This window comes from Schistocerca piceifrons, chromosome 8, assembly GCF_021461385.2.
Source record: "Schistocerca piceifrons isolate TAMUIC-IGC-003096 chromosome 8, iqSchPice1.1, whole genome shotgun sequence".
In the NCBI taxonomy this organism is placed as follows: Eukaryota; Metazoa; Arthropoda; class Insecta; order Orthoptera; family Acrididae; genus Schistocerca; species Schistocerca piceifrons.
The window spans coordinates 192500524-192528330 of NC_060145.1; the positions used below are offsets into that span (position 1 = coordinate 192500524).

Consider the following 27807-nt stretch of genomic DNA (forward strand, 5'->3'; position numbering starts at 1 on the left):
TGTGTGTCATGTCCTTAGGTTAGTTAGGTTTAAGTAGTTCTAAGTTCTAGGGGACTGATGACCTCAGCTGTTAAGTCCCATAGTGCTCAGAGCCATTTGAACCATTTTTGAGCTCAGTTCAGTTGAAGAGGATTGGACATCTGCGGAAAGGGTAATCACAGGTGTTGGAAAGAAAACTGTAGGTACAAGGTAGGTAACTGTGGAAACATTGTAGGTAACAGAAGTATTTCAGCTGATCGACAAAAGAATATAGTACAAAAATGTTCAGGGAAATTCAGAAACACAGAAACACATGTCATTAGGAACGAAATAAATAGGAAGTGCAGGAAAGCCAAGGCAAATTAGCTGCATGAAAAATGTGAAGAAATCGAAAAAGAAATGACTGTCGGAATGACAGGCTCGGCCTACGGAAAAATCAATAAACCTTCGATAACTTTAAAGGCAAGTATAGTAAACATCAAGAGCGCAGCGGGAAAGCACCTGTTAAATGCAGAGGAGATGGCAGATAGATGGAAAGAGTACACTGGGAAAGACTTGACTGATGACGTGGTAGAACAAGAAACACGTGTCTACAGTAAAGAGATAGGGGATACAGCATTAGAATCAGGATTTAACAGAGTTTTGAAAGACAGATCAGATAAAGCGGAAGCGATAGATAGCTTTTCATCAGAATATCTTTGATGTTAGTGTGTAGGCTGTATCAGTCTGACCATCTGACTGTCGGAAAAACATCAACCACCAAAGATAGCAAGAGCCAACAAGAGCAAGAATTATTTCACAATCAGATTAACAGTTCATGCATCCAAGTTGTTCATAAGAAGAATATGCACAAGAATAAAAAGGCAAATGTAGAATCTGTTAGACGACGATCAGTTTGGCTTTAGGTAAGATAAAGCCACCAGAGAGGCAGTCCTGGCGTTGTGTTTGATAACGGAAGCAAGACTAAAGAAAAATCGTGAAATATTCATAGGATTTGCTGACCTGGGAAAAGTGTTGGACAATATAGAACGATTCAAGGAATTCGAAATTCTGCGAAGAAACTGGGGTAAACTGTAGCAAAGGACGGATAATATATAATATTAACAGGTACCAAGATGGAACAATAAAAGCGGAAGATCAAGAGCATAATGCTCGAATTAAGAAGGTATAAGGGAAGTATGCAGTTTATCGCCCCTACTGTTCACACTACACATCGAATAAGCAATGACAGAAATGAAAGAAAGGTTTAAGAGTAGGATTAAAATTCTGGGTGAAAGGGTATCAATGATAAGATTCGCTGATGAATCTGCTATCCTCAGTGAAAGTGGAGAAGAATTATGGCATGATCAGTGCAATGAGTGCAGAGTATTGATCGAGAGTAAATCGAAGAAAGACGAAAGTAACGAGAAGTTACAAAAATGAGAACATCTAGAAACTTGAAGTCTGAATTGCGGATCCCTAGGTCAACGAAGTTAAACAATTCTGCAACCTATGTAGCATAATAACCAATGAGCAAGGAGGACAAAAAACGCCGAAAGGGTGTTTCTGGACAAGAAAGTCTACTAGTATCCAACACAGGTCTAAATTTAGAAATTTCTGAGAATGGACGTTTGGAGCACAGCACTGTATGCTAGTGAGACATCGAAAATCAGAAGACAATCGTAAAGCAGGCGGAGATTGTCAGTAGTATCGGCGAGGAAAGAAACATATGGGAAACTAGAAAAATGGACAGAATGATAGGATATATGTTAAGACATTTTGCTAGAGGGTGTTGTGGAGGGTAAAGCTATAAAGGAAGACAGAGATTGGAATACTTCCAAAATTGTAGAGGAAGGCAGAGTCTGGAATACATCCAGCGCTGCGCTGAGATGCGAGGAATCCGTAGCAGGCCGCCCCAAACCAGTCAGAAGATTCGAAAGGGGAAAAAAAACTATCAGCAAAACTGTCGTGACTGCCTGTTTGTGTGTTTTAACACGCTTGATGAAAACTGCTAGACGATTGTAACGGGTTTTCGCGGGTAACTTGAGCAAAGGTTGGGACAGCTTAAAGGCTATAGTTTATCAAAATCGGATCACGGAAAAAATAACGTGATTTAAAGTTTTACGAAAACCGTTTTGTATGCTGTCTGTCTGAGTGAACACGCTAATCTCCTAAACTGCAAGACGTTTTTTCATGGGGTCTTCGCAGGTAACTTGAGCATAACTCGCGGCTCCATACAGCTACATCCACATTTATATCATTACTTTGCAGTTCACAATTAAGTTACCGGCAGAGAGTTCATCGAACCATCTTCAAGCAATTTCCCTACCGTTGAACTCTAACCGCACGTTGCAAAAACGAATATGTAAATCTTTACGTTCGAGCTGTGGTTTCTCTTATTTTCTTATGATGACCATTTCTCCATATGAAGGTGGGCTTCAACAACCAGATAGGCTATATTTTATCAAAATCAGATCCCGAAGAAAATATCGTTATTGAAGATTTATGAAAAGCCTGCTCTGTTTGAGAGGGCTAATTCCAAAACTACTAGACAATTTTCATGGGGCTTTCCACAGGTAACTTGAGCATTGCTTGGGACAACTTATAGGTTTTATTTCATGAAAATCGAATCACAGAAACAAATATCGAAAGTTAAAGAATTATCTGAAACTGTCAAATCTGTCTGTCTTTTTGAACACGCTAATCTCTTTCACGGGGTTTTCCAAGGTAACTAGTACATGGCTTGGTGCCCCATATAGCCTTTACTTCAACAAAATCAGATCACGGAAAAGATGATTTCGTGACTGAAAGTTATATTCATGCTAAAGTAACCCGGTTTGTTTCGTTTTGAGGAGGTATGCCGCTGAACCGATTTCGATGAAATTTTACATGGAGATACGCTGAACCCAGACGAACATAGGCTATTTCAGTAAGCGTGCGTTGCAAGATATTTACTGATTTGAAGAATATTGCGCGAGATGTTTACTCTCTCACTTTTGATGGCTCAAGATGGTTCAAAAGGCTCTGAGCACTATGGGACTTAACTTCAGAGGTCATCAGTCCCCTAGAACTTAGAACTACTAAAACCTAACTAACTTAAGGACATCACACACATCCATGCCCGAGACAGGATTCACTTTTGATCGGATCATATTTGTGAACATGTCTTTATTGTTTGGTAGGTGCTATATGATACGATTTAAGGTTATGAATACGACATGCTTCCTTAATGTACAGTATAATGTACACGTCACATATCGTGTAGTTACTTCAATAGCAAGATGCACTGATGAGCGCTTCATCCAGTGCCCCTCTGTACGCCTTGTAGCAAACCTGCACATAACGACACATCGTACTTTGGTACAGTGCGTTCGAAGAGGCTCGAGTGGGCCGCGCATCATGGGTTACGTTTAGCCGATCAGGCAGGCTGATAAAGGCAGCTAATGTGGTTGAACATCCACTAGCTTACTTACTCACCATCTCACAGTTTAAAAAAACAACTGATCTGAAACACAGCCTCGTTTATCACCTAGTAAATAATAAATTTGAATGGCAAACATGCAATTTATCATACTGTTGTTATTATATAAACTTTAGCTTGAAGTTGTCATCATTATGTTGTTGTTGGTGTTGTTGTGATCTTCAGCCCAAAGACTGGTTTGATGAGACTATCCATGCTAGCCTGTCTTACGCAACCCACTTCATATCTGCATGACTATTGCAACGTACTTCCATTTGAAGTAAAATGTGAACTATAAACTTCAGCCGTGGTGAGGGCAAAAGGTATTGAAAGGCATAGTTTTATTGAAAGAAGAGACGGGTTAATAGAACAGATACCGAAACATCAAGGAACTGTCAATAGGTTAACGGAGGAATGAGTGGAGGATAAGAAAATGTTTACAGAGAAAGAGAAATGCTTATCTACAGCAATCAGATTCAAATGGTTGTATGTTGCAGTTGATATTCAGAGAAGATGAGGTTTGCACAGGATAGTCTAGCGTGAAGAGCTGCTTGAAACTAGCCTATGGAGTGAAGTCTGCAACAACATCGTAACAAATTTTGGATCGGGACGACTTTGGCTTGTTACTGGATTTCTGACGATTCACTGCGCCAATCTCCTAACAGTCTCGTGTAGTGACTTTTGCAGATTCGCTGTCCCGCACAATGCTTTAGCGATACTGGCGTAGCCGGCCGAAGTGGCCGTGCGGTTAAAGGCGCTGCAGTCTGGAACCGCAAGACCGCTACGGTCGCAGGTTCGAATCCTGCCTCGGGCATGGATGTTTGTGATGTCCTTAGGTTAGTTAGGTTTAACTAGTTCTAAGTTCTAGGGGCCTAATGACCTCAGCAGTTGAGTCCCATAGTGCTCAGAGCCATTTGAACCATTTGATACTGGCGTAACCGACAAAATACTCTCCTGCGCCAGTTCCTTTGTCTCGAAATACCGTCGTATCTGCAGCATATACTTTATTTCGGTTTCCGTACCTTCTTACAAATTTTCTCCTCTACGGCTCTATCTGATACCATCGGAAGTTATCTTCTGATGTGTTAATAGGTATCTTGTCATCCTGTCAGTGTTTTGCATATATTCATTTTCTCAATGGTTCTCCAATGAATTTCCACATTTCATATCATGTTAGTATACCTAATTTTCAAACGCTTCTCTACATTTAAAATGATTCAGTTACCTTCTTTTCCAGTTGCCGCTTCAGTGCAGTACTATGTTCAAGAAACTTTTTCTCAGAAATTAGCTTTTCCTAATTGAAGACTAAGTTTGACACAAGCAGGCTTCCATGAGCGAGAAATACCCTCTTAGTATTAGCTATTCCGCTTGGATTTTCCTCCTCGCTTCCAATGTCATGGACAATATTGCTTCCAAGACAAAGGGAATCCTACACTCGATCCATTACATTGTCGCCAGCATCGAGTAAGCTGTGAATAAAATACGTGGGAGATGGTTATGCTACAACGTCTGAAGGTATAACTGTGACAGAAATGTTCTAAGATGAAGCTCAGACGCATTGACGGAAGTGTCTTATGTGCCTTGCTGTTCAAGTGGTGTATTGATTACCTGGTAGAAAATATTAATAATTTCAGACTTTTTTGAATTAATGTTACATAAAATCAATTATTATCAGAAAAAGGTGCCCAGATATCTACTGAGGAATTTATAATGTTTTAGAGTGGTGCAAAGATTGGTCATTTGTTTGAAATGTTCGAAAATATAGAAAAGTTACATTCATTGCCTAATAAGTTGCAACCGGATTTGGTCTACTCATGCAAAAATACGGTGCGCAACAACAGTTTTTGGGAATTTGTAATGAAACGATCAGACATGCTCAGTCGTAGCCAGGACCGTTGGTATGCTTCTTTTCATTGGTAGGATACTGGAAAAGTCAATCTGTCTACAAAAGAAGCTGCTTACAAAACACTCGTGTATTCCTGTCTAGAACTCTGATAAACTGTGTGGGACGCATGCCGGATAACACTAACAGGGGATAATCAGCGTATACAGAGAAGGGAAAAACACATGGTCACAAATTAATTGAACTCGCTAGGGAGTGCCACAGAAATACCGAAAACCTGAACTGGTAGTACGTCTCTCACGTCCTGGAGCAGGTCCTACCGTCAGCTTTGGACGAAGGTTTGTTCTGCGTGGTGTATTCAAGGTATGAATGTGGCTGCGGTCTATTGTTAATAATTTACTTTTAACGTAGTGAGTGGGAGAAATTCTCCTAAGAAGCTTAGCACAGGTGATATTCGAACGGAGAAGTGGTTGGCTTCGTAGGAAGTGAATGAGAGTGCATACACTTGAGGATCCAATTTAAGAATAATTTATATACCAATAGTTCAACCTTATTCGGAGAGGTGTCTTACCCAAGCTTTATACCTTTGTAAATCAATGAGTACACCTCACCACTCTATATCTTAGTCTTTCCCAGCAACTCATAGTTCCTGAGTTTCACCAATTGCTATCAGAGAATCCCAGCAACTCATAGTTCCTGAGTTTCACCTATTGCTATCAGAAAAGAGTGCTCTGTTTGCAACTCGTTCCTGCTGGATGTATTCAAGTCTCCCTTTTCCTCTACAATTTTTACCCTCTCCAACTCCCTCTAATACCATGTAATTATTCCGTGATGCCTTAACCGATGTCTTATCACGCCATTCCATCTTCTCCTCAGTATTTTCCATTATATTTCTTTCCTCGCCGATACTTCTACTCGATTCTCAGGATAAACTCTCATTCCTTACCTTAATCAGTCCATCTAATTTCCTTCACTCTTCAGTACCACATCTTCCATGCTTGTATTCTCTTATTTTCCGGTTTCCCCACAGTCTATGTTTCACTTCCATAAAATGCTGTTCTCCCGCAAATAAAGGCCAGTGCTACTGTGCTTTTTATATCCTCTTTGCTCTGTCCGCCATGGGTAATTCCGCTTCCTCTTTTTCTTGAGTCATCCGTCTTCTGACTGTTATGACGCAGTCCGCCACGAATTTCCCTCCTGTACCAATCTCCTCATCCCAGAGCAGCACTTGCATCCTACGTCTTCAATTATTTGCAGGATGTATTGCAATCTCTGTCTTCTTAAACAGTGTTTGTACTCTGCATCTCGTTCTAGTGCCATGGAAGTCATTCGCTGATGTCTTAACAGACGTCCTGTCATGTTATCCCTTCTTCTTGTCAGTTTTTTCCGCATATCCCCTTCCGCTCCGACTCTGTGAAGAACCTTCTCATTCCTTACCTTATCAGTCAGCTTACTTTTCAGCATTAGTCTGGAGTACCACATCTCAAATTCTACGATTCTCTTCTGTTCCTGTTTTCCCACAGTCCATGTTTCAGTGCTGTGCTCCAAACGTACTTTCTCAACAATTCCTTCGTCTAATTAAGGACTATATTTGATACTAGTAGACTTCTCTTATCCAGGAATACCCTTTTGCCATTGCTAGTAGGTTTTTGATGTCCTCCTTACTCTCTCCGTCCCTTGTTATTTTGCTGTCTAGATAGCAGAATTCCTTAACTTCATCTGCTTCGTGACCATCAATCCTGATTTTAAGTTTCCCGCTGTTCCCATTCCTGCTACTTATAATCACTTCCGTCTCTCTTCGATTTAATCTCAGTCCATATTCTGTACTCATTATACTGTTCATTCCCTTCAGGGGGTCCTGTAATTCTTCTTCACTCTCACTCAGGATAGCAATGTCATCAGCAAATCGTATCACTGTTAGCCTTTCGAACTGAATTTTAGTCCCACGGCTAAACCGTTCTTTTTATTCCAGCATTGCTTCTTCGATATACAGATTGAACATTAGGGATGAAAGACTACAAGGCACTCTTACACCAGTTATAAACAGAACACTTAATTCTTGGTGGTACACTCTTATTATTCCCTCTTGGCTGTTGTACATGTTGTATATTATCCGTTTCTCCCTATCACTTAGACCTATTTTTCTCAGAATTTCGAATATCTTCAACCATTTTACATTGTCAGATGCTTTTTCCAGGCGACAAATCCTATGAACGTGCCTTATTTTTCTTTAGTCTTGGTTTCATTATCAACCGTAACGTCAGAATTGCTTCCATAGTGCCTTTACTTTTCCTAAGCCAAACTGAATGTCATCTAACACACTCTCGATTTTCTTTTCCATTCTTCTCTGTATTATTCTTGTCAGCAACTTGAATGCATGTTTTTCCGAAAGTAAAACAGTAATTCGACAGACTCATAAATTCTACACACCAACGTGAACAGTCGTTTTGTTGCCACTTCCCCCAAAGGTCTTAGAAGTTCTGATGGAAGGTTATCTATCTCTTCCGCTTTATTTGATCTTAAGTCCTCTGAAGCTCATTTAAATTCTGATTTTAATACTTTATTCTCATCTCTTCTAAATCGACTCCTATTACTTTTTCTATCACATTAGACAAATCTTCCCCTTCATTGAGAATTTCAATGTACTCTTTCTACCTATCCGCTCTCTCCTCTGGATTTAACAGCACAATTACCGTTGGACTCTTAATGTTAGCATCCTTGCTTTTAATTTCACCGAAGGGAGTTTTCACTTTGCTATATGATGAGTCAGTCCTTTCGACAATCACTGCTTTTTCGATTTCATTACGTAGCCATTTCGTCTTAGCTTCCCTGCCCTTCTAATTTATTTCATTCCGCAGTGACTTATATTTCTGTATTCTTAATTTCCTGAACATTTTTGTACTTCCTTCTTTCGTACATCAACTGAAGTATTTCTTCTGTTACCCATGGTTTCTTCGCAGTTACCTTCTTTGTAACTACGGTTTTCTTTCCAACTTCTGTGATTGCCCTTTTTAGAGATTTCCATTTGTCTTCAACGCTACTGCCTACTGAGCTATTCTTTATTGCTGTTTCTATAGGTCTCGAGAAGTTCAAGCGTATCTCGTCATTCCTAAGTACTTCTCTATCGCACTTCGTTGTGTATTGATGCTTCCTGACAAGTCTCTTGAGCTTCAGCCTGCTCTTCATCACCACTACGTTGTGATCGGAGTCTGTATCTCCTCCTGGATACGCCTTGCAATCCAGTATCTGATTTTGGGACCCCTGTCTGACCATGATGTAATCTAAATGAAATCTTCCTGTATCACCATGCCTTTTGCTAGTGTACCTCCTCCATTCTCATTCCTTGTCTCAAGCCCATATTATCCTGCAACAATTTCTTTTGTTCCTTCCCCTGCAACTACATTCCTGTCCCCCATACCTATTGTATTTACTTCTCCTTTTACGTACTGTATTACCATTTCAGTATCTTCATATCTTCATATACTTTCCCTATTTCTTCATCTTCAGCTTGCGACGTCGGCATGTATACCTGATCTATCGTTGTCGGTGTTGGTTTGCTGTCGTTTATGATATGATGAATCCTATCACTGAACTGTTCACCGTAACACACTCTCTGCCGTACCTTCCTATTCATAACGAATACTGCTCCTGTTAAACCATTTTCTGCTGCTGTTGATATTACCCTACAGTCATCTGAGCAGAAATCCTTTCTTCTTTTGATTATTCTGCACTGACCCTACTATATCTAGATTGAGCCTCAGCATTTCCTTTTTCAGATTTTCTAGCCTCCCTACCACGCTCAAGCTCCAGATATTCCGCACCACGACTCGTAGGACGTTATCCTTTCAGTGGTTATTCGATCTTTTCCTCATAGTAAATAGTAACCTGCCCCTTGGCAGTCCTCTCCCAGAAATTCGAATGCTGCCTAGGTAGCAGAACTCCCCACCTCCATCTGCTTCGTGATCACTGATCCTGATATTAAGTTTCTCGTTTTTCTTATGCTACTTCTCATTACTTTCATCTGTCTTCGATTTTCTCTCAATCCATATTCTGTGCTCACTAGACTGTTCATTCCATTCAAGACATCCTGCAATTATTCTTCACTTTCACTGAAGACGGCAACGTCATCAGAAAATCTTAGCACTGGTATCTTTTCTCCTTGAATTTTGATTCTACTTTTGAGTTATTTTTTAAATTCCGTTATTGCTTCTTAGATTAATAAAATTCAATAGCCATTAATTTTTCAGTAATCTATGAAAGCCGTCTTGTAATCTTTAGAGAACCTTTATTAACAGCAGAACCTAGCTACTCCCTTGTATGGGACTGCAAAGACAAGATTCGACTACACAGCGCTATCAAATATATTTCAGCATACTTCCTGCCCTCCGTAGGCGATCAAAACATAAATAAATCATAACGTGTGGTGAAACGTGAAGCAACTTCTCTCATATGTTACACACTGGTTGATATAGTATGTATATACATGTATATTTATTCGTAAGACTGATCTCGCATTCTAAGAATTCGATATGATTTCAAACTCAGCATACTTGAATCATAGTCTGCTTTGTTTTCTACGTTAAAGATTCTTTCTACCTTTTTAATATTAAGAGCACATATCTTGCTACATTCTCATTTTACAACCCCTCACACATAACCCCAACATCACTAAACCATGTTTTGAACAAACGCAAATTTTAAAACAGAGAAAATACTGAAGTCGGAGCAGAAGAGAACTTGACACTCGAGATGAGCAAGATGCATTATTGAAAGAACGAACAAGCAAAATTAGGGTGCTAGTGCATTTCTGTTAACAGACACGAAAAACGTATACCTGCTAAAAACAGATTTTTCCGAATAACTTGTGTTGATAGCAGCAGTACATATTATTGTAATGAATGTATCAAATTTATCGGCTTTTTACTCGGAACAGAATGGCGAATAATGCTAGACCGTTCATAATAATTTTCTGCTTGTGAAAGTACTTTTCATGTGGGTAACTTGACTCTAAACCACTTACTCGTAAACAGCTTCCCTTCCTTTACGACAGAACTTCAGAAATGAACTTCAAAATTTCCTCCTCAAGACTGTAATGTTCACTTACTGGGTGTGGCCTTGTTTTGCGTCAAAGTTACTTTGTGTTGAGTTACTGATTTTATACTGCGGTACAAAAACTTTTAGTACCTTTAATGCAAAACATTGTTAAAATGCAGTGTCCAAGGAAAGACGTAAATTGTACTGACGAAATTAATTTATAGCTGTTTAAAAATACCCTCGCATCATTACCATTAACATTTTGAGAAAATTTTTAGCAGCTTACAGATGGATTTACCATGTTATAGGTAAAAATATATCATCCACTACGATAAACTAATGCTGTAACACGGAGGATGTCAGTTGCATTCATCATTCGCCTGTCATGCGGCTGCATTCTAACAGCCGGGAGAGTGACGCACAATAATTACTTTGGCTTCCAATGTTTCGTGTAGATTATCTGTGACGAACAGTACCTCATAATGAATTCCAACGAAGTCCACGCAGTGATACAACGTGTAGGTTCGTCGGTAATAAGGATAAATAGTGAAAGTCAGGTGGTATATCCACATCAGTTCTGAGTGAAGCACTCTTCGTAGGTACTGAACCAAATGTAGCTATATGATTTATCTGCTCGTAATGATTTAGCCGAAGGGGAAAATGTTCACTTGTATTATTTACTCCTGAAAATAAATACATAATTCCGTAAAGGACGCAAATATTTTGTTTTGCGTATAAGTCCACAAAAACTATGGCCTTGCTCAAAAATTTAAGTAGGATAAAGTTAGTGGAAACAGAAGAAGCTGTTGATTTAGATGTAGATTTATACGTAAGTTTGCTACCTAAATAATGTAACACTTGATCTCTCACTCACGCTGCAAATCCGATATGATTTGAAACTCTACATATTTAAATCTAAGCCCACTTCTACTAGTTGTATCATTGTAAAGAATACTAACGAGAAATGAGAAGACAATAAATACTCAACAGAAACTGAAACAATAACAGGAGACGGTTCGATAGGAAAACTAAAGTAAAAGACAGGTAGAGGAGCAGCGTTGTCGGTCACCGCATGGATCACACGCACAAACATGCATTCTGTTCAGTTCGCCCAAACTCGCAAACTGCTTCGAAAGTCAGCACATGCTTTTGGAGTGAATACACGATAAGTTTACGAAAACGCGTTTCCTGAGACATTACCAAATTTTCGAAGTGTTTACGTCGTTTGTGTGAGATATGCTGACTCTGCAGTGTTCTTCTTTGTCACACAGTTGTTGAATGTGACATGAAAACAACATGTGAGTTTGAAATCCGTGCTATTCACACGGTTATTTACTCATATTTACACAAGCCAATTGCCAGTACTTCATTTGTGCCGAAGTAGAGTCTATGTAGTAAATCTTAAATGTGTTTTTAATGTAGATTTCACATCAAAACTTGTGCAAGTGCTGATATATACTGTGTATTTTCAAACCATGCGCCACGAGAAACGTATTTTGCCTTATAGCATAAGCTGTAATCAACAGCTGTGCTTCTAGAACCTTAGCAGTAGAATGCATGATCAGAGAATCGTTCATCTAAAACTTCTGCGATATTGTGGTGTTGGGTTGCAAAACTCCATGGGCGTTTGAAATTCTTGACCTAACTCAGAAAATTAATTAAGAAACAGACACGACTTTAAGACCCACACTGAATTACTGTCCATAAAATAATTAATTAATACAAAGAAACGTTAAGGCCCTACCTGTGGTGTAAGGTGTAAATTTACATAACATTGAAAATTTGATTAATTAAAAGTGGTAACGGAAACCGATTAAAGTGAGCACGTTAATTTAGCCAAATATATCACTAACATGAAGCGCAATTAACTGTCTGAGAATAAGTTAATATCACAGTACTGCACTATAAGGTTTCCACCAAGTGAATCTACTGGTTCCCAGAGGTAGCTGAAAAGTCTCAGAACGTGATCCATAGAAACTGACGTTCTGGAATGACATGCGAGTTTCTAACTTAGCGAAAACAGTAAATGTTTGCTTAATCGTTAGAATGGGAAATGCATGTATCCACCAACGCACGGGTGGATGCAGGCAGATAACTGCAAGCTGCGACAAAGTTTTGACCGAGTAGTGTACTGCTAATTATACTCACCGTGTAACGCCCCTTAGAAAAATTAATGAATTACTGTGCTGACAAACATCTTATGTTATCTGATTTTCAAACAGCTGAGCAAAACTGAGCGTACTCAGACATTCACTAAAGTGACACACAATATTTTTAGCGCAACACAATCTGACTTTCAGTAATCCCTACAAAAGAATGGCCCTGACTAACAATAACCTATACCTTTCATGAATTCTTACCTCACAAAAATCTTCGTTACCCGAACAACTGCAATACAGCGAGCGCCCATACTGCCAGCTAAATAAAAGATTCCAACTACTGAAGGCACTAACTACTGATAGGCATAGTTAGCAAATGACAGATTTTGATACAGAACAAACAATGTATTTACCTTAATAGTGTTCCAAAGTCATATATATATTATGACATCCAGTCTTACAAGTGTACTCTCTCTGTCCAGATCATCCGCTCTCAAAACTCCGCCATCTCACTCCCCACATCCACCATTGCTGGCGGCTCACCTTCAACTGCGCAACGCTACGCGCTGTTAACATCCAGCTGCCCAACACTACAATAGCAAACAACAATGCAAACCAGCCCCAGACTTCACACAACAAAGCCAATGATTATCATACAGAGCGCTACGTGGCGTTACCAACATAAAAACCTAAACAGCCTACATACAACCGTAACTTATCATCATAAGACGCGCAGAGTGTTGCCGTCGCTACTCGCTCACTGAAGCACAGGGTGAAAGACGTGAATACATGGTTGGGAACTCTGCCCTCCAGTCAGATGTTGATGTGGAGACTGCAGCGCACAGAGATTCGTTCTGCTCCAAGACTTAGGTTGATCTCCTTGATTATTCTAACTGAATTGTACAACCTACTCTTACCTTGCTGGCAATCAACACATGACCACAAATCGTTGTTGAAGAACTCTCAGTCCGGTATGCACGTGTGTACAAATGTAATTATTACTGTGCTGTATTCTTCTTGTTGTATTGGGTTATCCAATGTGTTCAAAAATCTATTCCTCTGTTTCATTTTATTTACTGTCTGCGGTGCCTCCCCACTCTGCTGGGTTGCTGTTGTTGTGGTCTTCAGTCGTGGGATTGGTATGATGCAGCTCTCCATGCTACTCTATCCTCTGCAAGCTTCTACATCTCCCAGTACCTACTGCAACATACATCCTTCTGAATCTGCTTAGTGTATGCATCTCTTGGTCTCCCTCTACGATTATTACCCTCCACGCTGCCCTCCAATACTAAATTTGTGATCCCTTGATGCCTCAACACATGTTATACCAACCGATCCCTTCTTCTAGTCAAGTTGTGCCACAAACTTCTCTTCTCCCCAATCCTATTCAATACCCCCTCATTAGTTATGTGATCTACCCATCTAATCATCAGCATCCCTCTGTAGCACCACATTTCAAAAGCTTCTATTGTCTTCTTGTCCAAACTACACTCCTGGAAATGGAAAAAAGAACACATTGACACCGGTGTGTCAGACCCACCATACTTGCTCCGGACACTGCGAGAGGGCTGTACAAGCAATGATAACACGCACGGCACAGCGGACACACCAGGAACCGCGGTGTTGGCCGTCGAATGGCGCTAGCTGCGCAGCATTTGTGCACCGCCGCCGTCAGTGTCAGCCAGTTTGCCGTGGCATACGGAGCTCCATCGCAGTCTTTAACACTGGTAGCATGCCGCGAAAGCGTGGACGTGAACCGTATGTGCAGTTGACGGACTTTGAGCGAGGGCGTATAGTGGGCATGCGGGAGGCCGGGTGGACGTACCGCCGAATTGCTCAACACGTGGGGCGTGAGGTCTCCACAGTACATCGATGTTGTCGCCAGTGGTCGGCGGAAGGTGCACGTGCCCGTCGACCTGGGACCGGACCGCAGCGACGCACGGATGCACGCCAAGACCGTAGGATCCTACGCAGTGCCGTAGGGGACCGCACCGCCACTTCCCAGCAAATTAGGGACACTGTTGCTCCTGGGGTATCGGCGAGGACCATTCGCAACCGTCTCCATGAAGCTGGGCTACGGTCCCGCACACCGTTAGGCCGTCTTCCGCTCACGCCCCAACATCGTTCAGCCCGCCTCCAGTGGACGAATGGAGACGTGTCGTCTTCAGCGATGAGAGTCGCTTCTGCCTTGATGCCAATGATGGTCGTATGCGTGTTTGGCGCCGTGCAGGTGAGCGCCACAATCAGGACTGCATACGACCGAGGCACACAGGGCCAACACCCGGCATCATGGTGTGGGGAGCGACCTCCTACACTGGCCGTACACCACTGGTGATCGTCGAGGGGACACTGAATAGTGCACGGTACATCCAAACCGTCATCGAACCCATCGTTCTACCATTCCTAGACCGGCAAGGAAACTTGCTGTTCCAACAGACAATGCACGTCCGCATGTATCCCGTGCCACCCAACGTGCTCTAGAAGGTGTAAGTCAACTACCCTGGCCAGCAAGATCTCCGGATCTGTCCCCCATTGAGCATGTTTGGGACTGGATGAAGCGTCGTCTCACGCGGTCTGCACGTCCAGCACGAACGCTGGTCCAACTGAGGCGCCAGGTGGAAATGGCATGGCAAGCCGTTCCACAGGACTACATCCAGCATCTCTACGATCGTCTCCATGGGAGAATAGCAGCCTGCATTGCTGCGAAAGGTGGATATACACTGTACTAGTGCCGACATTGTGCATGCTCTGTTGCCAGCGTCTATGTGCCTGTGGTTCTGTCAGTGTGATCATGTGATGTATCTGACCCCAGGAATGTGTCAATAAAGTTTCCCCTTCCTGGGACAATGAATTCACGGTGTTCTTATTTCAATTTCCAGGAGTGTATTTAACGTCCATGTTTCACTTCCATACATGGCTACACTCCATACAAATACTTTCAGAAACGACTTCCTGACACTTAAATCTATACTCGATGTTAACAGATTTCTCTTCTTCAGAAACGCTTTCCTTGCAATTGCCAGCCTACATTTTATATCCTGTCTACTTCGACCCTCATCAGTTATTTTGCTCCCCTAATAGCAAAACTCCTTTACTACTTTAAGTGTCTCATTTCCTAATCTAATTCCCTCAGCATCGCCCGTCTTAAATCGACTACATTCCATGATCCTCGTTTTGCTTTTGTTGATGTTCATTTCATATCCTCTTTCCAAGACACTGTCCATTCCGTTCAACTGCTCTTCCAAGTCCTTTGCTGTTTCTGACAGAATTACAGTGTCATCGGCGAACCTCAAAGTTTTTATTTCTTCTCCATGGATTTTAATACCTACTCCGAATTTTTCTTTTGTTTCCTTTACTGCTTGCTGAATAAACAGATTGAATAACATTGGGGAGAGGCTACAACCCTGTCTCACTCCCTTCCCAACCACTACTTGCCTTTCATGCCCCTCGACTCTTATAACTGCCATCTGGTTTCTGTACAAATTGTAAATAGCCTTTCGCTCCCTATATTTTACCCCTGCCACTTTCAGAATTTGAAAGAGAGTATTCCAGACAACATAGTCAAAAGCCTTCTCTAAGTCTACAAATGCTAGAAACGTAGGTTTGCCTTTCCTTAATCTGGCTTCTGAGATAAGTCGTAGGGTCAGTATTGCCTCACGTGTTCCTATATTTCTACGGAATCCAAACTGATCATCCACGAGGTCGGCTTCTACTAGCTTTTCCATTTGTCTGTGAAGAATTGGCGTTAGTATTTTGCAGCTGTGACTTATTAAACCGATAGTTCGGTAATTTTCGCATCTGTCAACACCTGCTTTCTTTCGGATTGGAATTATTATATTCTTCTTGAAGTCTGAGGGAATTTTGCCTGTCTCATACATCTTGCTCACGAGATGGTAGAGTATTTTCAGGACTGGCCCTCCCAAGGCTATCAGTAGTTCTAATGGATGTTGTCTACCCCCGGGGCCTTGTTTCGACTCAGGTCTTTCAGTGCTCTGTCAAACTCTTCACGCAGTATCATATCTCCCATTTCATCTTCATCTACATCCTCTTCCATTTCCATAATATTGTCCTCAAGTACATCGCCCTTGTATAGACTCTCCATATACTCCTTTTCTGCTTTCCGTTCAGCCGGCCGCGGTGGCCGTGCGGTTCTAGGCGCTCCAATCCGGAGCCGCGCTGCTGCTACGGTCGCAGGTTCGAATCCTGCCTCGGGCATGGGTGTGTGTGATGTCCTTAGGTTAGTTAGGTTTAAGTAGTTCTAAGTTCTAGGGGACTGATGACCACAGCTGTTGAGTCCCATAGTGCCCCGAGCCATTTGAGCCATTTTGCTTTCCGTTCTCTGCTTGGAACTGGGTTTCCATCTGAGCTCTTGATATTCATGCAAGTGGTTCTCTTTTCTCCAAAGGTCTCTTTAATTTTCCTGTAGGCAGTATCTATCTTACCCCTGGTGAGATAAGCCTCTAAATCCTTACATTTGTCCTCTAGCCATCCCTGCTTAGCCATTTTGCACTTCCTATCGATCTCATATTTGAGACGTTTGTATTTCTTTCTGCCTGCTTCATTCACTGCATTTTTATATTTTCTCCTTACATCAATTAAGTTCAATATTTCTTCTGTTACCCAAGGATTTCTAGCAGCCCTCGCCTTTTTAGCGTCTGCGATACTGAATGTAATATAACACAAGAAGCCCTCAATGGCTAAGTGCAAATAATCCTAGGTAAACTTCACAGTACGTAGCAAATGCAATTTATAACAACTGTCTGGCACATATTCCGAGTAGGCTTCTGACTATTGTCGTCCGGTCACTGGTGGATTGTACCCGGTCCGCAATTGGCTGAGGCTAAGTCGATATCTACATCCCCTGTGGCGTGCGTGGCGCTGGTGGAACTCGCGCCAAGCGGTGAGTCTCTATGGCACTGGCACCAGCTCGCACCTTAGCGCCTGTGGTACTTTTCCCTGACTATGTCTGTTCGGACGACATAGCAAAACCACAGTTATTAACATGTTACTGTTGGTAGATCGGCGTGTTACAGTCCTGCACTTAGTCCTTTCCTCCCGGTGCCAGGGAAGTACCACATGCCAGACTCTTATTGTTCTACAATAATAGGTTACATGGGTATTTATTGCAGAATGATAATGACGATTCCAAAACAGAATTACAAATTAACGCATTAGTAGCAGTTCTGTGAACAACACAACAATGAAATATTGATTACACTTTACTGCATTAAGCTTTCCAGTTCGACGTGGTTTTGGAGAGGTAACTTACACCATATAACTGAGTCTACGATCTTGTTCCAGTTTGTTCAGTAGTCTACAAACTTTATTCCTTGCTTTCGCCAGACAGAATCCAGGGATGCTTCCACACTTTAATCTGCTTTCTACTTGATTACAAGGTCGCTCAAAATTCCTTAAATGCGGATCTCGCTTGAAGTGCCTAAAGTTAAATAGGTCTTCTTACATCACAATTACATGTAATACAGAGCAAAAAATAATAAAAACATGAATGTATGCAATTTTTCCCACACGGATAACACATCAATGCAACGGCATTACATATTTCACTGAAAATGATCATTCGTAAACTATATCAGGTGTTATTACTTACTGAGCTTCCTTTTCACTTTGTGTTTTAGTTTTCACACCTCAAATTTTCATTTTGCTTATTTTCGATCGCTCCCGCACAGGCAAATAGCCATTCACAGTGATCCAAAGTACACAGTCACTTAATCAATACTACACCGTGAGCTGCAGGATGAAAATACTGGAAACAACCAGCATAACAATGGGCTAATAATGCACGCTGGAAAATATGTCTTGAGCATAATATCTTCCGAACCGTTGGCCGCAATGTACATTATACTATATGATCAGATTCATATTTTTCAGTAACAAACTACTATGAGAAGGAGTACGAAAAACCTGATTGTATTCAACAGCGTTAAAGAGCGTACCAGAATTTAAGTGGAAACGCATCAAACTGTATTTTGACTTCGGCTGCTTTTAATACGTCTTGAAACGATGCTCCTGCGCTGTTTAAGGGATGACAGAAATGTTGATATTTTTACTAAATACGTTTAGGAAAACAGGAGGCATCCGCACTACCTATCCAGCGAAAAAATGGCATGTCCTCAAATGACACACAATATCCCACTAACAGAATTCTTTTTTTAAATTTCCAGCTAGTCGATCACTTACTTGAACAGGTAGCTGCTTTACTCTCCGCTTCTCCTAACCTTAAAACATATGCTCAGTTTCATTGCGTTTACTCCCGGTCGTTACGTGAAGACCGTCGGCCACTGCGTTTTCAGTGGCGAGAGATCTACATCTACATCTACGTGACTACTCTGCTATTAACAATAAAGTTTCTGGCAGAGGGTTCAACGAACCACCTTCATGCTGCCTCTCCACCGTTCCACTCTAGAACGGCACGCGCGAAAAACGAGCACTTACATTTTTGCGTGCGGGCCCTGATTTCTCTTATTTTATCGTGATGATGATTTCTCCCTATGTAGGTGGGTGCTAACAGAATGTTTTCGCAATCAGAGGAGGAAACTGGTGATTGAAATTTCATAAGAAGATCACATCGCAACGAAAACGCATTTGTTTTAATGATTACCACTCCAATTCACGTATCATGCCTGTGACACCATCTCCCCCATTTCACGATAATACAAAACGAGCTGCCATTCTTCGTACTTTTTCGATGTCATCCGTCAGTCCCACCTGATGCGGATCCCACACCGCACAGCAGTACTCCAGAATAGGGCGCACAAGCGTAGTGTAAGCAGTACTCTCGGCACTGTGGTTCTGTGGATCTGGGAATAGCGTGTTTCTGAAATGAAATGTCCCTTGCGTCTAGCTCCAATCACCATTCTGTGTTCATAGTCTTTTAATTCCCGTCCTGCTGCCATAAACACGTCGGAAACCTTTTCATAAGAAATACTTAGTACAAATGACAGCTCCGGCGATATACTGCCCTTTTATACCTTGTGAAGGCGATACTACCGCCATCTGTATATGTGTGCATCGCTGCCCCATGACTTCAGTCACCTCAGTGGAGTGTAGCAGGTCTTCCTATGGACGCTCCAAGTTTCATCGTGCTATATTACCTGTCGGTGATACCTACATCTACATCTACATACATACTCCGCAATCCACCATACGATGCGTGGCGGAGGGTACCTCGTACCACAACTAGCATCTTCTCTCGCTGTTCCACTCCCCAACGCAACGAGGGAAAAATGACTGCCTATATGCCTCTGTATGAGCCGTAATCTCTCTTATCTTTGTGGTCTTTCCGCGAAATATAAGTCGGCGGCACTAAAACTGTAGTGAAGTCAACCTCAAATGCTGGTTCTTTAAATTTCCTCAGTAGCGATTCACGAAAAGAACGCCTCCTTTCCTCCAGAGACTCCCACCCGCGTTTCTGAAGCATTTCCGTGATGATCAAACCTACCAGTAACAAATCTAGCAGCCGGCCTCTGAATTGCTTCTATGTCCTCCCTCAATCCGACCTGATAGGGATCCCAAACGCTCGAGCAGTACTCAAGAATAGGTCATAGTAGTGTTTTATAAGCGGTCTCCTTTACACATGAAGCACATCTTCCCGAAATTGTACCAATGAACCGAAGCCGACTATCCGCCTTCCCCACAACTGCCATTACATGCTTGTCCCACTTCATATCGCTCTGCAAAGTTACGCCCAAATATTTAATCGACGTGACTGTGTCAGGCGTTACACTACTAGTGGAGTATTCAGACATTACGGGATCCTTTTTCCTATTCATCTGCATTAATTTACATTTATCTATATTTAGAGTTAGCTGCCATTCTTTGCACCAATCAGAAATCCTGTCCAAGTCATCTTGTATCCTCCTACAGTCACTCAACGACAACGCCTTCCGGTACACCACAGCATCGTCAGCAAACAGCCGCACATTGCTATCCACCTTATCCAAAAGATCATTTATGTAGATAGAAAACAACAGCAGACCGACCACACTTCCCTGGGGCACTCCAGATGATACCATCACCACCGATGAACGCTCACCATCGAGGGCAACGTACTGGGTTCTGTTACTTAAGAAGTCTTCGAGCCACTCACATATTTGGCAACCAATCCCATATGCTCGTACCTGAGTGAGGAGTCTGCAGTGGGGCACCGAGTCAAACGCCTTCCGGAAGTCAAGGAATATGGCATCCGTCTGATACCCTTCATCCACGGTTCGCAAGATATGTGAAAATAGAGCGATGCTTTCTAAAGCCGTGCTGATGCATGGACAGCAACTTCTCTGTCTCAAGCAAATTCATTATATTCGAACTGAGAATATGTTCGAGAATCCTGCAACAAACCGATGTTAATGATATTCGCCGGAGTTTCCGTAAGCTACTTTCGTCGTCATGTTTTGCCCACCGGTGTATTTCTGACCGGAGCGTGGACGTGACGGACACGACGCGGTGTGTGTTGCAGTGCCGCGCGTGCAGATCCTGGGCGGCCCCGAGCTGTACGTGAAGGCGGGCAGCACGGTGGCGCTGCGCTGCGAGATCTCGCGCGCCCTCGAGGAGCCGGCCTACATCCTGTGGTTCCACGAGTCGCGGCGCGTGCTCGCCTACCAGGACATGCACGTGGAGCGCGTCGCGGCCGACGCCACCGTCGGCTCGCTGCTCATCCGCCGCGCCACGCGCCGCCTGCACTCGGGCAACTACTCGTGCCGGCCCAGCAACCTCGACCCCGCCTTCGTCTTCCTGCACGTCCTCGATGGTGAGTCCACCGCTCTCAACACGTACCGCAAACTGTGATCTACCAATGTGTTCACGAAGCAGCTGGAACATCGTTATATCACGTGGTATCTGTAACGCGGCCTGCCACTTGACTGCCTTGGGGATCGAGGGCTGGGCAAACAGGGGTCGAACACCATTGGTGGAACAAAGAAATTTTAAGTGCACTTTATTACAATAAACAAGTTCGTTGACAATGTAAAAATTGACTTAAATGTTCTCATTATGAGAATACTAAAGGGCGGACTACTTAATTGATAAACACCATTCTAAAGCCAAAGTCGCACAAAATATATTTAATTTAAGACAAATCGTTTCAATAGTCTGAGGTGTCATCTTCAAGTCTTAAACACTTTTTTGTATTAAAATACGTGCACTACTGGAAATTAAAATTGCTACACCACGAAGATGACGAGCTAGAGACGCGAAATTTAACCGACGGGAAGAAGATGCTGTGATATGCACATGATTAGCTTTTCAGAGCATTCACACAAGGTTGGCGCCAGTGGGGACACCTACAACGTGCTGACATGAGGAAGTTTCCAACCGATTTCTCATACACAAATATCAGTTGACCATCGTTGCCTGGTGAAACGTTGTTGCGATGCATCGTGTAAGGAGAAGAAATGCGTACTATTACGTCTCCGACTTTGATAAAGGTCAGATCGTAGCCTATCGCGATTGCGGTTTATCGTATCACTACATTGCTGCGCGCGTTGGTCAAAATCCAATGACTGTTAACAGAGTATGGAATCTGTGGGTTCAGGAGGCTAATACGGAACGCCGCGCTGGGTCCGAACGGCCTCGTATCACTAGCAGTCGAGATGACAGGCATCTTATCCGCATGGCTGTAAGGGATCGTGCAGCCACGTCTCGATCCCTGAGTCAACAGATGGGGACGTTTGCAAGACAACAACCATCTGCACGGACAGTTCGACGACGTTCGCAGCAGCATGGACTATCAGCTCGGAGACCATGGCTGCGGTTACCCTTGACGCTGTAACACAGACAGGAGCGCCTACGATGATGTACTCAACGTCGAACCTGGATACACGAATGGCAAAACGTCATTTTTTCGGATGTATCGAGGTTCTGTTTAGAGCATCATGATGGTCGCATCCGTGTTTGGCGACATCGCTGTGAACGCACATTGGAAGCGTGTATTCGTCATCGACATACTAGCGTATCACCCAGCGTCATGGTATGGGGTGCCATTGGTTACACATCTCGGTCACGTCTTGTTCGCTTTGAACAGTGGACGTTACATTTCAGATGTGTTACGACCCGTGGCTCTACCCTTCATTCGATCCCTGCGAAATCCTACATTTCAGCAGGATAATGCACGACCGCATGTTGCAGGTCCTGTAGCGGCCTTTCTGGATACAGAAAATGTTTAACTGCTGCCCTGGCCAGCACATTCTCCAGATCTCTCACCAATTGAAAACGTCTGGTCAATGGTGGCCGAGGAACTGGCTTGTCGAAATACACCAGTCACTAAATGAACTGTGGTATCGTGTTGAAGTTGCATGGGCAGCTGTACCTGTACACGCCATTCAAGCCCTGTCTGACTCAATGCCGAGGCGTATCAAGGCTGTTATTACGGCCTGTGGTGCTTGTTCTGGGTACTGATTTCTCAGGATCTATGCACCCAAATTACGTGAAAATGTAATCACATGTCAGTCCCAGTATAATATATTTGTCCAATGAATACCCGTTTATCACCTGCATTTCTTCTTGGTGTAGCAATTTTAATGGCCAGTAGTGTACATTTCAAGCTGATCTCATGCACAAGAGGTCACGTGGATATAACTTAGCCAATTATACACTGAAGAGCGAAAGAAACTGGTACACCTGTCTACCCCGCGAGCAAGCAGAAGTGCGCCACCCGACGTGGCATCGATTCGAATAATTCTGAAGCAATGCTGGAAGGAACTGACACCATGAATTCTGCAAGGCAGTCCATGAATCAGTATGAGGGTGATGCAATGGAGATCCCATCTCAGTAGCATAGTACGAGGCATCCCTGATATGCTCAATAATGTTCATGTCTGAGGACCTCGGTGGTCAGTGGATGTGTTTGAACTCACAGGAGAATCTCAGAGAAGAGCCGCTCTGTAGTAATTCTGGACGTGTGGGGTGTCGAATTGTTCTGCTGGAATTGCCAAATCCATTGGAATGCACAATGGACGTGAGTGGATGGAGGTGATCAGACAGGATGCTTACGTACGTGTCACGTGTCAGACTCCTACCTAGACGTATCAGGCATCCCTTGTCACTCCAGCTGCACATGCCCCACACCATTAAAGAGCCTCCACCAGCTTGAACAATCCCATGCTGACATGCAGGGTCCTTGGATTCATGAGATTCTCCCCATACCCGTACGTACACGTCCATCCACTCGATACAATTTGAAACAAGACTCGTCCGACTAGGGAACATGATTCCAGTCATAAACAGTCCCATGTCGGTGTTGACGGGCCCAGGCAAGGGTACGGGAGTAGGTCTTCGGCTCCGAAAGCCCTTATCGATGATGTTTCGTTGAATGGTTCGCACACTGACACTTGTTGATGGCCCAGCATTGAAATCTGCAGCTATTTCCGGAAGGGTTGTAGTTCTCCCCCGCTGAACAGTTCTCTTTGGTCGTTGTTGGTCTCGTTCTTGCAGTATCTTTTTCCAGCCTCAGTGATGTCGGATTTTTGACCCTTTATGAATTCCTGGTCGTCCTCGAAAATCCCCACTTCATCGCTATCTCGGAGATGTGTGTCCCATCACTCGTGCGCCGACTATAGAATCACTTTCAGACTCACTTAAATCTTGATAACCTGCTATTATAGCAGCAGTAATCGATCTAACTGCTATGGTAGACACATCTCTTATATAGGCGTTGCCGACCGCAGCGCCGTATTCTGCCTGTTTACATATATCTGTATTTGAATACACAAGGCTAGACCAGTTTCTTTGGTGCTTCAGTGTAAATGTTTGTTATATGACCAACATTTATAATGTGCTGAGTTTTATCCGTGACAAACTTTTATAATGTGCTGAATTTTATCCACTTGACATCTTGTACACAAGGTCACCGTAAAATGAACATGTTTTACTAGAAAAAAATGTTTAAGACCTGATACTGAGTGTTGAAACCGGTTGTCTCTATTTTGTTTGATAGTGGCTTTTGAATGGTTTACAGTAAAAATTAACAATGCAATAAAAAAATTCCAGCTGCGGTTCAAAAGAATAAGTTTAAACTCCGATGCCACGGATTAATCGGGACGCGTCACCTGCTAGAATGGCCAAGGACCTCAGACGCCATTTCATTCTAAAACAGAGGTAAAACAATCTTGAAAGGCATACAGTAGCAACAGATGAAATTAATACTTTACATACTGTAAATGATCGTAAGAGCCCTTCTTTAAAAAAATAAAATAAAAAAAACTGATTTATGCTTGATTGCAATCAACCTCTAAATGTTTTTGTACAACGTACAAACGTTCAAATGGCGAACACACATCATAGCCAGTCACCAGCCAGCTAAGAAGGCGGATTACATGTGCACAAGGTTTAATAGCAACTGTATCAAAAAGTTCGGGAGCGGAGATACGAATAGGAGTTACAACGCTCGCTTCAAACTGCTCAAAAATTTTGACATCCATAGAATAAATTGTTAAAAGTGATATCAAACTGTAGAAATTTTATTGAACACAGTTGTTCCAGCTCTTGAAACACAGGTCTCGGCCTGAATTTATAACACAGTCCTATAGAGAGTAGTTGAACAAAAAACGTACCGGCCCCCAAGCAGCCATTAGTATAAAATCCATTTCAAACTCAAGTAGTTTCAATCAAGATAGATGCGCTCAGACTTGAGACAGAGGCCTCAGCCTGACTTACATCGAATCAAATCTCTGGAGATAAAACACAAACACCCATTACAAAAAATGCTTTGAATTAAATAAGAATCGAGTTCTTTAACAAGAGGAACGAACCCATACCGCTTCCAAGGCAAGGCAGTAAACAAGAAACAGGATGCGCCCACTAGCTTCCTCGTATTAAGAATACTTGGAGCCTACAGCATCTTAGGTTACAGAGCCAAGAAAAGATGACTGCTGCTTGCAAATACGAAAAAGGAAACAGAATTCATTCATCCTATTTCACAAGCTACCCAGAGTAAATAGACCATATAGACGAGACACCATCCGGGAGTGCATCTCAGAATTCTTTTCTGAACCACAAACTTTAAAAAGGAAAAGATCTTAAAACACATAATATTTCCGGAAACCAGAAATTCACTTTATGTGTGGCTGAGTTGCATCGCATAAAAATTTAACAATATAAAACATACTTTTACGGCCACGGAAAGCAACGCGTGGAGCAGACCACACAGCACCGTCGTTCACCACAGAAGAGGCTGAAAGAATTGTCTGCACAGTAAGCTTTCTTGTCCCAAGACCACAACGTACTACTCAACGAAGTTAAGCACCGGGAAAGTTCCAAAACGTGTTCTATCGTAATAAGAATCGCGAAGGCTGCTAGACAAGCTGACATCGGTGTGACAGCCGCCTTCCCCCAGTGTTAGGATTCCCTTTCTGTTAGCCGTTGTCTATAAGAAAACTGCTACGCCCATGTACGTCATCAGGAGGCGTGCTCCGCACAGCCGGCCCCACTCTGATCCGTCCAAATCAAAACGTCCAGCACGCCCTACGTGCACCAGGAAGGATTTCGGAGACGAACCAGACCCAGAATAAGAGATCACCCGAACCAAACAGGGAGTGAAACAGAGACCACACTCCCGCCTCTGCTCCTCGTCGCACTTCAGTGTCGCACCACCGAAATTCAAGACAGCGAGCTACCTTCCAGCACGGTATATTATGCCGCCAACCACGCCCTCTGGCCAGAGATAATACTTTTGAGAGCGTGAGACACCCAATAGACTCGCGACACGTCTCACTATCGTGACCTAGTAGATAGTGTCGGGAGTTCCATGCGGCTTTTCGTGGATGATGTTGTAGTATACAGAGAAGTTGCAGCATCAGAAAATTACAGCGAAATGCAGGAATATCTGCAGCGGATAGGCACTTGGTGCAGGGAGGGCCAGCTGACCCTTAACATAGACAAATGCAATGTATTGCGAATGCACAGAAAAAAGGATCCTTTACTGTATGATTATATGGTACCGTTACAAACACTCATAGCAGTTACTTCTGTAAAATATCTCGAAGTATGCGTGCGGAACCATTTGAAGTGGAATGGTCATATACAATTAATTGTTGGTAAGGGAGGTGCCAAGCTGAGATTCATTGGGAGAGTCGTTAGAAAATGCAGTCCATCGACAAAAGAGATGAATCACAAAACACTCGTTCAACCTATACTTGAGTATTGCTCATCAGTGTGGAATCCGTACCAGGTCGGGTTGACAGAGGAGATAGAGAACATCCAAAGAAGAGCGGCGCGTTTCGTCACAGGGTTATTTGGTAAGCGTGATGGCGTCACGGAGATGTTTAGCAAACCAAAGTGGCAGACTCTGCAAGAGAGGCGCTCTGCATCGCGGTGTAGCTTGCTGTCCAGGTTTCAAGAGGTTGAGTTTTTGGATGAGGTATCGAATATATTACTTCCCCCTACTTACACCTCCCGAGGAGATCACGAATATAAAATTAGAGAGATTCGAGCGCGCAGTCGTTATTCCCGTGAACCATACGCGACTGGAACAGGAAAGGGAGGTAATGACAGTGGCACGTAAAGTTCCCACCGCTTGCGGAGTATAAAAGTAGATGTAGATAATTTTGCACACAGCATGTAAATGTAAGGACTCTTATCCACAAATAACCATTTCGTACTGAAGTTACCGTCAGCTTTCTGTCTGCGTTCGCACTTCATGTGCCCGTGAAACAAGTCAGTCAGACACGTTTTGGGTACCTGCTACACAGATTTTCTAGTGGAACATTAATCTCCTCAGCAGACCGTTATCGCCTAGAGAAAGAATGGGCCACTTGTTCATTTATAGATACACTTCCTTCCCAGTCCCGGTGGTTTATTTCAGCGATGAGTGAAGATCTGTGTATTTCGAATGTAGATGTTTACGCGGGTGACTAGAGCAGAATGCATCTTGTAGATCGCTGGCCAACCTAACGTTGTGAGGAGGTTCAGCAACTAACGAAGGTTGAGAGATATGCCGAGGGCATACGTCAGTACAGATCTTGATCGTGCTATAGTTCGTCAGACTGCCATAGTTCGTCAGATCTTGGTCGTGCTGTAGTTCGGCACACTGCTACAGTTGGTCACACATGAGAATATAAAGCAGGCTTGTGTAAGACAGGTGTTCATTCTACAGGAATTACCTGAAGAATGAGGGGAAGAGGAGTTGCTGAAATAGCGTTTCGTAAACGACTAAATCCGAATCAAAATCCTCAGTATATACCGTTGATTTGACTGGAAATCTTTAGATTACACACGTTACACCCTATCGTTACACCCATCATGACCACGATGGCAAGTAGCATATTCGAGCAGGAAAATACACGGTTCCACACAAGAGTTCACACCACAAACGTCATGAATATTGCGCGGGTCCTTCGACGCCCTGGACGTTCCAGGAATGAGGGGGGATGATTCAAATTTCCACACCAAGCCTCCAGCCAGCA

General features: G+C 42.9%; 1 protein-coding gene across 1 annotated transcript in view; it reads left to right on the plus strand.

Annotated features, from left to right (window-relative positions):
- LOC124712174 (junctional adhesion molecule B-like) overlaps positions 1 to 27807 on the plus strand; it is a 689600-nt gene that overhangs the window by 633358 nt on the left and 28435 nt on the right. Inside the window, exon 5 of the mRNA XM_047242468.1 lies at positions 20868 to 21158. Coding sequence (XP_047098424.1) covers positions 20868 to 21158 — 291 coding nt within the window. The remainder of the gene's footprint in view (positions 1 to 20867; positions 21159 to 27807) is intronic.